Source organism: Cebidichthys violaceus, unplaced genomic scaffold, assembly GCF_023349555.1.
Source record: "Cebidichthys violaceus isolate CVI_PGR_0920_01 unplaced genomic scaffold, fCebVio1.0.p SCAF_53, whole genome shotgun sequence".
NCBI classification, from domain to species: Eukaryota; Metazoa; Chordata; class Actinopteri; order Perciformes; family Stichaeidae; genus Cebidichthys; species Cebidichthys violaceus.
In genome coordinates, this window is record NW_027176739.1 from 417,682 (window position 1) to 430,000 (window position 12,319).

At 42.9% G+C, this 12,319-nt stretch overlaps 1 protein-coding gene across 2 annotated transcripts; it reads right to left on the reverse strand.

The window, feature by feature from the left end:
* Window positions 1-841: 841 nt before the first annotated feature.
* siah2l (seven in absentia homolog 2 (Drosophila)-like) lies at window positions 842-11,725 on the reverse strand. 2 transcript variants are annotated; one of them, XM_068731608.1, is made up of 4 exons: window positions 8,123-8,716; window positions 5,660-5,891; window positions 3,713-3,892; window positions 842-3,189 (listed from the first exon to the last, which is right to left on the reverse strand). In XM_068731608.1, the coding sequence occupies exons 1-4, from the start codon at window positions 8,494-8,496 to the stop codon at window positions 2,818-2,820; spliced, it is 1,158 nt and encodes a 385-aa protein (XP_068587709.1). In that variant the 5' UTR covers window positions 8,497-8,716; the 3' UTR covers window positions 842-2,817. The 2 variants fall into 2 exon arrangements, with proteins under 2 accessions (XP_068587709.1, XP_068587710.1); XM_068731609.1 differs by lacking the exons at window positions 5,660-5,891; window positions 8,123-8,716 and adding an exon at window positions 11,076-11,725.
* Window positions 11,726-12,319: the final 594 nt, after the last annotated feature.

Consider the following 12,319-nt stretch of genomic DNA (forward strand, 5'->3'; position numbering starts at 1 on the left):
CACCGTGGAAACGTTTGACTGTTGGCTGAACATCAACAACAACAACGCTAAGCGTTAAACTGTGATGTCACGGTGGACTTAACTTCAGAGGGTTAAAGGAGCAGTGAGCGTTAGCTTAGCATAGCATGACCTGTTTGTAGCTACGTACGAGGCTCTCCTACAGAAGCCCGGATGAGACAAACCGAACACAGACGACGTTTCAGTCGTGTCGCAATTATCAAATGCTCCACTGCATGGCGCCAGGATCCAGTCTTTATGCTAAGCTAAGCTAACGACATTCTGCATTTGTGGAATAATTTGTAAGATGTTTCCTGAAAGATCTGAGATTTGGTACAAATTTCAGGGGAAATATGAATATTACCATAAAAAGAAAATCTCAATTTAAGTCCATAAAATATTCTTTAATTGTCTGTGTTGACGTCAACTGACATGTTATTTTACTACTTAACGCTGAAACTTCTTGGAATTGATCCTGAAATAACGATAAAATATTAGAATATTTTCTGTTAATTAAAGCAGTAATTAAATTAGCCGATAGCCTCGTTAGCTTAGCACAGAGTTCACTCCTGGATGATTTAACTTTACTAAAAGTTTCTGTTCTGAGGAACCAGACAACTCTATTACTACAATACCCATGAGCCTCAGCTGCTGAATGTTTCATCACGTGTCTGTCCTTTTTAGCTTCAGCTAGCCGTTAGCATCACGTGTAGAATGTGACCCTCTGTGATTGGTGAAATGCACCCTGGGAGTCGTAGTTTTGACTCGTGAACAGTTCTGATGATTCAAAGAGTTTCACGTCATCATTAAAAATAATAAAAAGTGAACGTTGTGTTAGTTTTGTTCCCTCGTCTTCATCTTTATTCATCGTCTCAGCAGCAGAATCAACAACAAAACGTCAGAAAACAGTTTAGAAAACAACAAACAACACATGGAGCCGTTTTTATAAAATATACTGTCGTTATAACTTCATTTACAACATCGTAGAAAGTCGGTGGCTGTAAAGTGGAAGTGATTATCAGAGATGTGTTTCCTCCGTGTTTATTATTCAGCAGTAATAATTATAATAATAATAATAATGTGTTCACCAGACATCAAACTTTTACAACCAAAAACTCAATTAAAACACTTTAATGAAAACGAGGCTTTTAAAACCATAAATAATAATTAATACTAATTCATAACAAATGAATGAAGCTTTAAAATGTTCTAAAGCCACGGCCCTCTGTTATTGTCTACCAATAAAGACATTAGTTATATATTTCTACCTTGTTTTATGGATGTTCTGTCATCAGTCGCTAGCTAGCTAACGTGCAACGGTCGCTAGTTAGCGAGCTAATTAGCTTGTAAAGGCTTTTTACAAACTTCCAGCTGTTTAAGTGACTCTTCTTAAACTGATGTTATTAAACCCGTAATAATAACAATAATAATCGCCACTTCAACTCGTCAACTTCGTTAGCAAGCTCGTAGCTAGCCAGTAGCAGTTAGCACGTTAGCATAAATGTGCACATTTTTATCAACGATTCACGATTTTAGTTTTTGTTTACATTTGTAATCTTTGAGACAAAAACAAATAAATAAATCACTTTTTCTTTGTCAGTTTTTTGGTGAATTGTTTCTTATTTACAGAAAGTAAAAACACATTTATATGTTATTAATTATTACCAAATTAAATTAATTTTCAGGGAAATTATCTCAGAATTGTGAAATAAAATGAACTCCACTTAACACATCTATTCATAATGATGATGAGGTATCGGGACCTGAAGAGGACTCTGATTGGTTGTATTTAAAGACGTCAGGTTGAGACACACTTAGCTATCGTGAACTTAAAGGAGCTTCAGCAGGAAGCAGCAGAGAAGATCAACAAACACGGAGGAAACTGCTGGAGGTCTGAGGTATCTGGTGGAGTCAGGTTCTTCTTCTTCCTGCTCCATTTGCTACAAAGGTTCACAGACGAGGAATGTTCCTCAATACATCTCTCATGAGCTCAGGTTGTGACTCCAACAGGAAGAGGAAGAAGAAGCGGTAGAAGTAGAAGAGGAAGAAGGAGAAGAAGAAGAAGAAGAAGATGGTAGAAGAAGAAGAAGTAGAAGAAGAAGAAGAAGAAGAAGACGGTAGAAGAAGTTAAGGCGCTGGCGGTTGAACGGACTTTTATCTGAGATTAAAGATTCAAGTTTAAAGTTTAACTTGGACTCCAGAAGCTCAGCTGGTCCTCAGAGTCCAAACACTGAACCTCTGAAATGTGAGAGACGAGCTGCAGCCGTCAGGGATTGGAACCGGCAACCTTCCACTCTGAATAATTCACATTATTCTGCTGCACTTTAACTGCCAGCAGCGTTTTTTTAATCTGGCTCCACCGTTACTGCATCAACGTCATGTCACCGTTTCACAGAAGCCGATCGTCACCTCGTGGTCACGTTCTGTCATCTCGGTCTTCATGCTGCGTTCACGTCACTCACAGGACCGTCTGTGTTTAAAGGGTTTGATGTGAACGCAGCATCAGCTTGTTGAAGACAAAGGTGACCAGATGTTCTCTGCAATAACACAGAGTCTATGTTGTTCTTCATCATCGACGAGAACATTGAGAACAAACAGGAAGTCAGCTGATTGGCCTGTTTGAACCCTTTGATCTCTGGAGAGTCTCAGGAGTCTTTGGAGCGGCGGCCATGACGGCCCGATGCGCTCTCTCTTTCTCTTTCTCTTTCTCTCTCTCTCTCTCTCTCTCTCTCTCTCTCTCTCTCTCTGTCTTTGTCCGACCGAAGCACCGAGAGACGACCTGCCACAGAAGGCGGCGCCGGGTTCTTCTGGTTCCTCCCCTCAGCACATGGAGATGGTGACGTTGATCCCCAGGTTGCCGTTGTCTGCGAACAGGTGTGCGATGGAGGTGTCGAACACCAGACAGTCGCTGTTCATGATGGCGGCCGCCACGCCGTCGTGGATGGAGCGCGGCGTGGCCTCCCAGGTGAGCCGGCGCCGGTTGCCGTTGAGCTCCAGGCGGTAGGCGAAGTTCTCGGCCTGCTTGCGGGTGCCGATGAGCAGCACGACGGCGAAGAACTGCTGGTGGCCCTCATACTTCTCCTGCTTCTCCAGCACCAGCATGAAGTGGTGGCTGAAGCACGACTGCATCATCACCCAGTCCACGGCGCCCGGCAGGTTGATGTCCGTCGCCAGGAAGACGATGTCCTCGCCCTGCGGAGACACGGAGACACGCCGGAAATCATGGAAACAGTCATTTGGTTTCCCCCGATATCTAACGGAGAAGTTCTGCTCCAGCTCCTCAAACTGAAGATGAAGTTAGCTAATGCTAATATCATAATCAGTTAAAGTAGTTAGCTAATGCTAATATCATAATCAGTTAAAGTAGTTAGCTAATGCTAATAGTATAAACAGTTAAAGTAGTTAGCTAATGCTAATATCATAATCAGTTAAAGTAGTTAGCTAATGCTAATAGCATAAACAGTTAAAGTAGTTACCTAATGCTAATAGCATAAACAGTTAAAGTAGTTAGCTAATGCTAATAGCATAAACAGTTAAAGTAGTTACCTAATGCTAATAGCATAAACAGTTAAAGTAGTTAGCTAATGCTAATAGCATAAACAGTTAAAGTAGTTAGCTAAAGTGATTTAATAAACAGTTAAAAGCTACCAACAAGTACTAGATAAGTGGAAGTAGCACTGATATGAAGTACTACTAACAGTAGCAGTGAGCTCACCTGCAGCGTGGTGATGGACTTGTGAGCGTGCATCAGGTGAGGCATGACGGCCTCCAGAGAGCCGTGCCACTTACAGGTGGCTCCGGGACACGGACAGGTGTACGGACGGAACTCACACACCTCCTCGTGGTCCGGCTTCTCACTGTGGTGGAGGGACAGAGGACAGCCGGCCGCCGAGTACTGAGGACACAGGTACAAGTACACGAGTACTGTCAGCTTAATGTACAAGTATCAGTGGTGGAGGGACAGAGGACAGCCGGCCGCCGAGTACTGAGGACACAGGTACAAGTACACGAGTACTGTCAGCCTCAAGATATCAAGTATCACTAGTAAAAGTACACGGGTACTATCAGCTTCATGTACAAGTATCAGTAGTAAAAGTACACGAGTACTATCAGCTTCATGTACAGGTATCAGTAGTAAAAGTACACGAGTACTATCAGCTTCATGTACAAGTATCAGTAGTAAAAGTACACGAGTACTATCAGCTTCATGTACACGTATCAGTAGTAAAAGTACACGAGTACTACCAGCTTTGTGTAGTTAAAGTAGTGACTGTGTGTACTGGCTGTGATGTACTACTTGCAGCTGAGACAACAGAACCAGAAGACATGAATATTTGATTATTAATCTTCCTGCTGAAGATACTTCACAGTACTTGTACTTCAGGATGTGGACTCTTTTAATAACTGAGTCATGAAGTCACAAGCTGTGATCACGTTGTTGTTGTTGTCGTTGTTGTCTTTGTTGTTGTTGACTCATCAGGGGTCTTGTTGTCTTTCAGTCACAGCAGATGTAATAACGGTCTGTACTCACTGACTCCATGGTGAACTAGATGAACAGAATCAGTAGAACTGTGGAGCAGCTCAACATGAATCCTCTTATCCACAGATTTTCGGGGGATTTAGAGAATTATTCTCATGGGGACTCTCGTGAACTTCTATCTTTGTGAGGACCGATGGGAGACCTCGACGCCGAGGACATTCTGTCCTCATAGAGTCGAGACCTTTAAGGGTTAATATTCACCTAAAGACGGAGGAGTAGAGTCAGGTAGTGACGAGAATACTACAATGTACTTCATGATATACAGATGTGAAGAAAACCTCCTCCACAGCTGAAACACCAACACTCTGCAGCACCACAATACCAATCAGGCTAAGAGCGTGTGTGTGTGTGTGTGTGTGTGTGTGTGTGTGTGTGTGTGTGTGTGTGTGTGTGTGTGTGTGTGTTGATAAATGGCTTTGAGGCTTCAAGTTCAGGGTTTTTTCATTGGGAGTAAATCAGTGGAGTCAGCAGGTTTTAGATCAATAATCAGATTAGAGTTTTATAACGGTCTTGTTGACAGCGCCCTCTAGTGGCTGCAGTGTTTACTGTGTATTCTGAGTAAAACCTCTGGTTCTTTAAAGTTCTTCAAAGCTTCACGTGTTAAAGCTGCATTCTCTCTAGTGTCCACCAGGGTGCGACTCCTCTGGTTGTATAGAAGTCTAGTCTAAAATGACTCTAATTTTCTCTTGATTTATTCCCTCAGTAAACATTGTAAACATGAGTTTATGGTCTCAATCTCTAGTTTACAGTCTTCTTCAATACAGCATGATGTTCATTTAGTACATTATGCTCCATTTAGTGTCAAACAGACAGGGGATGCTTGATTGACAGGTCTCTTACCAGAGACGTATACGACGTCTCTACGTCACTCCTCCTCAGTCTATATATGGTCACTTCCTGTTCAGTGGTTGATAAAAACAAGATGGCGACGGCCAAAATGACAAACTTTAAACACTATCAAAGATATCAGGTTTTTGATTTGAACAAATATCTTAATCAGAGTATTACGACTGCATGTAAACAAGATGAAATATATTTACACCAGGCTATGAACCTGTAGGAGCTGGTTAGCGTGTTAGCATTATCTGCTAATACAGCTGAACACTTAAAACCAGGACTCACCTGGCTGCCCAGCAGCGGTTTGGTACGTCCGACAGGTCTATCGGCTCTGCCCCTGACCTCTGACCCCTGCTGTTGTTGTTGTTGTCGTCGTCCGGTGTTAGCGGTTAGCCCTGTGGCGCTAGCTGAACCCACTCCGTGGTGGCGATGCCAGCCCAGCAGGCAGCGCCACTGAGCCAGCTCCCTGAGGAGAGGCAGGCAGGAGGCCGGACACAGCATCGAACACACGCACACACTGCCGACACACACAAACACACACACACGCCTTGATTACCTCCAGACCTTAAGTCCAACAGCTTACAGTTTGACTGATTTAGGGCCCTTTCACACCTTCCTGTTGATGTAAACAATGACAACAAACCACAACGAGACGTAGCCAATGACGTCAACCGGACAAAGTGGCGACGACAGGACGTATACACGATGACGACTACGGGACGTATACGCTATGACGACTACGACTGCGGGACGTATACGCTATGACGACTACGACTGCGGGACGTATACGCTATGACGACTACAGGACGTATACGCTATGACGACTACGACTGCGGGACGTATACACTATGACGACTACGGGACGTATACGCTATGACGACTACGACTGCGGGACGTATACGCTATGACGACTACGGGACGTATACGTTATGACTACGACTACAGGACGTATACGCTATGACGACTACGGGACGTATACACTATGACGACTACGGGACATATACGCTATGATGACTACGGGACGTATACACTATGACGACTACGGGACGTATACACTATGACGACTAAGACTTCGGAACATATACGCAATGACGACTACGACTACGGGACGTATACACTATGACGACTACAGGACGTATACGCTATGACGACTACGACTGACAAACGTATACGCTATGACGACTACGGGAGGTTTACGCTATGACGACTACAGGACGTATACGCTATGACGACTACGGGACGTATACGCGATGACGACTACGACTGATAAACGTATACGCTATGACGACTACGACTACGGGAGGTATACGCTATGACGACTACAGGACGTATACGCTATGACGACTACGGGACTTATACGCGATAATGACTACGGGACGTATACACTATGACGACTAAGACTTCGGAACATATACGCTATGACGACTACGACTACGAGACATATACGCTATGACGACTATGGGACGTATACACGATGACGACTACGAATGAGGAACGTATACACTATGACGACTACGACTACAGGACATATACGCTATGACGACTACGGGACATATACGCTATGACGACTACGAGACGTATACACTATGACGACTAAGACTTCGGAACATATACGCAATGACGACTACGGGACGTACACACTATGACGACTACGGGACGTACACACTATGACGACCACGGGACGTATACGCGATGACGACTACGCGACAATATAACAAAAACGAGGAAAGGAGCTTATTGTCGACTACAACATTTAATTGTACCCATAAAGTAAAGTCTCTTTGTCTCACTGATTGAATTAAATCCTTATTGTGACCCGTTGATTTCGATGCTCGTCCCTCTCTGCTCTCCGTACGTCAGCAGACAGACCAGAGGACAAACACAGGCAGCAGCCGGCGAGCAGCTGTTCAGACAGACTGACAGAGATCATATAGCAGACGGATTAAAGGACCACCGGCTGACACATGAACTCAGGTTTCACATCCATCTGCACGTGGAAACAAATCCTCACGATGTCAGATTCACTCCAGGATCAAAACTAACTGAAACTTAACTTCTACAGAGTCACCCATATTGTTTCACAGTGCGGTCTCCTGTAGATGAAGACATCTCCTCCTTTAAAGTGCTTTACAACAATATGAACACTGTTAATAAAGGAGATCAGGGCTGCAGCTACGTGGAGCTCAGATCTCTGAATCGGACATTAAGACGTCTTTCAGGCTTTAAAAACGTCTTTTTTCTTTCCGTATGAATCTATATTTACGTTCCTTAAAATAACTAAAAGGCTAACAATAGATCACAATGTTGTGAGTCATAAACTCAACGCTGTGCAGTCGTTACCCTCTGAATGTTCCACTGAGCAGCATCTCAAGCTGCCGTTGAAGACACGAGAAACACATTTGACTGAATACTGACCGTCAGTAAAACTTTATTTACACTCCGATGGTGAACGGTGAACGGACGTAAAACAAGACTTTTGAGAAAGACACTGTTTCACTGTTTCAAACAATGAATCCAGAAAATCATTAGTCAGATTAATCAATAACAGAAGATGACGATTACAGCGACACAACGAGGCATCCGTCGACTCAATCTGATCCCAAAACCATTTAAAATAAAACATCAGCTGACTAAAGTGTGTCCAACAACAACAACAACAACAACGACTCATTCAACACACACACACACACACACACACACACACACACACACACACACACACACACACACACACACACACGTACGTACCAGCTTCTGTGGGAGAATCTCAACACACGCAGCAGTAATGCAGCTGAACCTCTCTCGCCCGCTGTCTCTCTCTCTCTCTCTCTCTCCTGCAGCAGCAGAAGAAGAAAAAACAACCGTTTTCTTCTTCTGTGGTGAGGAGACGAAGCACCGATAACACACTCTCTCTCTCTCTCTCTCTCTCTCTCTCTCTCTCTCTCTCTCTCTCTCTCTCTCTCTCTCTCTCTCTCAGCTGTGTGGCATTTGTCCGTCTGTCCAACCAGTGACACACACACACACACACACACACACACACACACACACACACACACACACACACACACACACACACACACACACACACACGGACTCTCTCTCTCTGCTATCAGTGAAAACATTCAGCCTCCAACAGACCGACCGACCGTCACCGAGACGCTGCTGCAGCACACACACACATACATTAACACACACACACACACACACACACACACACACACACACACACACACACACACACACACACACACATTAACACACACACACATTAACACACAGTGGGGGTGGGGAGAAAGAAAGCTGAGAGAGAATATAAGAGGAGTCTCGCTCGCCCGAGTGCGATCCTCCTCCTCCTCCTCCTCCTCCTCCTCCTCCTCCTCCTCCCAGCATCTGTCTAAAGCCCCCTCAACACACACACACACACACACACACACACACACACACACACACACACACTGCAGTGTGTGTTTACATTTTGTACCCGTGTTAAATATTTCCTGTTGTTTTGTTTTTTTCATCCCAGAATCCTTTGCTGCTTTAACCTTAAACCTTCTTTTAATTCCGAGTATCAAAAAAACAACGTGTATTTATTTATTTATTTATTCATAATATATATATATATATATATATATATATATATATATACATATATACATACACACAATAATTATAACAAATACATAAATCATAAATAATTCATGAAATAATAATAAATACTACATAAAATTAAAAAATATAAATAAATAATATATTAAATGAAAAAGTATAATAATAATTGTTTTTAGAATAATAATAAATCATAAATCCATAAAATAATAATAATAATAATAATAATAATAAATAATAATAAAAACTACATCAAATTAAAAAGTATGATAATAATTGTTATTAGAATAATAATAAATTATAAATAATACATAAAATAAAATACAAAAACAATTATTATTATAATGACAGCAAACATATAATAAAGGGTCTTTTACTTGTACTCTCTGGTCTTCCTCTCAAAGTGTGACCAATAATAATTATTATTATTATTATTTCTATTATTTATTATACGGAGGCCGCTGCTGTGATTTCATGTAACTTCAGTGATGAAGCAGATAGAACGAGAGGAGCTCCTCCTGGTGGCCGAACACTGTTACTGCAACACAGCCGCTCACACGAAAGCACCAAGAAGAGAATAAATATGAAAACCATGTTTTTAAATCATTTAAGTCACTTTACAAGACGGAAACTCCAAAATAAAATGCTGTTTTCTGCCTCGCGATTAATCTCATCGTTCTGCACAAAGTTCACTAATGAATTAAAAGTAGTGTATTACTCACTTGTATTTTAAAGTACTGCTGTATGAACAAAAGTACAATAACATTTGGTTTGAATCACTTTAAACAGATCAGGTTCTTGTTAACAGCAGTATTCTTCACACAGTATCAGTTATATTTCTACTATCTGTGCTCAGTGTGTGACTTTATTTAAACGTTCCACTGCTGTGCAACATGAACACAATGTTCCACACGTTTCCTCAACATGTGTGTCTTCTGTCTTCATACAGTCAGAGCATGTGAACGCAGCTCCCACTGTTCATCAACATAATGCACCGTAACTCAGAGGTGACGACGGTTACAACTGTGGTACAAGTTCTACTACTGTGGTACAAGTACTACTACTGTGGTACTACTACTGTGGTACTACTACTGCGGCACTACTACTGTGGTACAAGTACTACTACTGTGGTACTACTACTGTGGCACTACTACTGTGGTACAAGTACTACTACAGTGGTACTACTACTGTGGTACAAGTACTATTACTGTGGTACAAGTTCTACTGCAGTGGTACTACTACTGTGGTACAAGTTCTACTACAGTGGTACTACTACTGTGGCAACAGTACTACTGTGGTAGTAATACTGTGGTACTACTACTACTGTGGCAACAGTACTACTACTGTGGTAGTACTACTGTGGTACTACTACTGTGGTAACAGTACTACTACTGTGGTGCAAGTACTACTACCACAGTGTGAAAAGACTCCAATACTAGAGTACTTGTCCTCCATTCAAAACTGGAATACATCTGAGATGTAGTACAGTACAATATGTACCTCTGAGGTGTACTAGAGGAGAAGTATAAAAGACATGGAATAACCTCAAATGTGTACTTAAGTGTAGCAGTAGTACTTTAGTGGTAAAGTTACTTCCCACCACAGGATGTTAGATTATAATCTCACAACACAAGTTGAGAACATTATATTATATATATAAACATATACATATATATACATATATATATATATATATATATATATATATATATATATATATATATATATATATATATATATATATATAAGTTGTTACATTCAAAGAGAAGCACAACTGTGTTCATCATCAGTCTCTTCTTATCGATTCAAAGTTATTGATTATAAACAACAACAACAAAGAGTTCAGAACAAAACTTCAACTTTTTGTTTTTGGTCCTTTTTTGTGTCAGAAGACACGCGCGGGCACGAACGTACGCGCGCGCGCGCGCACACACACACACACACACACACACACACACACACACACACACACACACACACACCTGTCACCGTGTCGCAGAACGAAGAAGTTGTGTGAAAGAAGTGCGCAGAAGCAGAGCAGTTAGCTCGTGTTTGTGTCGGTTGGCCGGTGTCCGCGTGCGCGTGAGAGCGTTACCTTGCAGGGGAACGGCAGCGTGGACGCCACCTTCTCCATCGCCAGGTTCCGGATGCTCGGCGTGAGCGGGCCTCGGCACGTCGGACAGCAGCTCAGCTTCTGGCGGCACTGGTTGCAGACCAGGTGACCCGCCTGGCACTGCAGGATGGGCGGCAGGACGTAGTCGAAGCATACCGGGCACTCGAACAGCGCCGTGAGCTCCGGGGAATGCAGGGACACGGCGGCGGAGGAAGGAGCGGCGGACACCGATCCGACCACGGAGCTCACGCCGACCACGGAGCTCACACCGGAGGCTGCTGCTGCCGCCACAGCCGCCGCTGCCGCCGCCGCTGCTGCTTGAGCGGCGGCTCCTCCGTGCTTTCCTCCGCCTGCTTTCCCGGCACCGAGTCCTCCACCTCCGGCTCCGTTTCCGGCTGAGGACGGACGGCTCATGGCTTCCAGCTGCGGTCCGTTTACCGTGAACTGTAACGTCATCTACTGTGTTTACTACCGGACGTCGCTCCTGGCCACCCGGAGACACAACAACATGGCGGCTGCCAGTTCGTATCGCACTGCCGCCCCGCTCTGATTGGACGGCGCGTCACAGATTGACAGGGCGCTCGGCCAATCAGAGAGTGGAGTCGTGTCGTTACGTAATGCTTGGCAGCGGAGTGTGGAAGTTTGTTTACACAGTAAAAGAACAAAATAAGATGAAAAGTTAATACAAATATGAATATTATAAATAAATTATATTTAATAGACATGTCCCCATGGTCATTATTATGAAATAAAAGTCATTATTAAATATATATATTTATTTATATAAATATATATATTTATATAAATATATATATTTATATAAATATATATATATTTATATAAATATATATATTTATAAAAATATATATTTATTTATTTATATGTATATATATTTATATAAAAATTATTTATCAATATATATTTTGAGCGACAACAACAATCAGCTCACGTTAATTTCTTTCCTCCTGATTCCTCGTCTGAGACTGCAGCTACCAGATGTTTGTGGCTGAAGGAGGCCCAGCACCTCCTCCTCTCACCTTCTCCCACCTCTTCTCACCTCCTCACACGACCTCCTCTCACCTCCTCCCCTCATCTCCTCTCACCTCTCACCTCCTCACACCTCCCCTCACCTCTTCTCACCTCCTCACACCTCCTCACACGACCTCCTCTCACCTCCTCCCCTCATCTCCTCTCACCTCTCACCACCTCCTTTCATCTCCTCACAC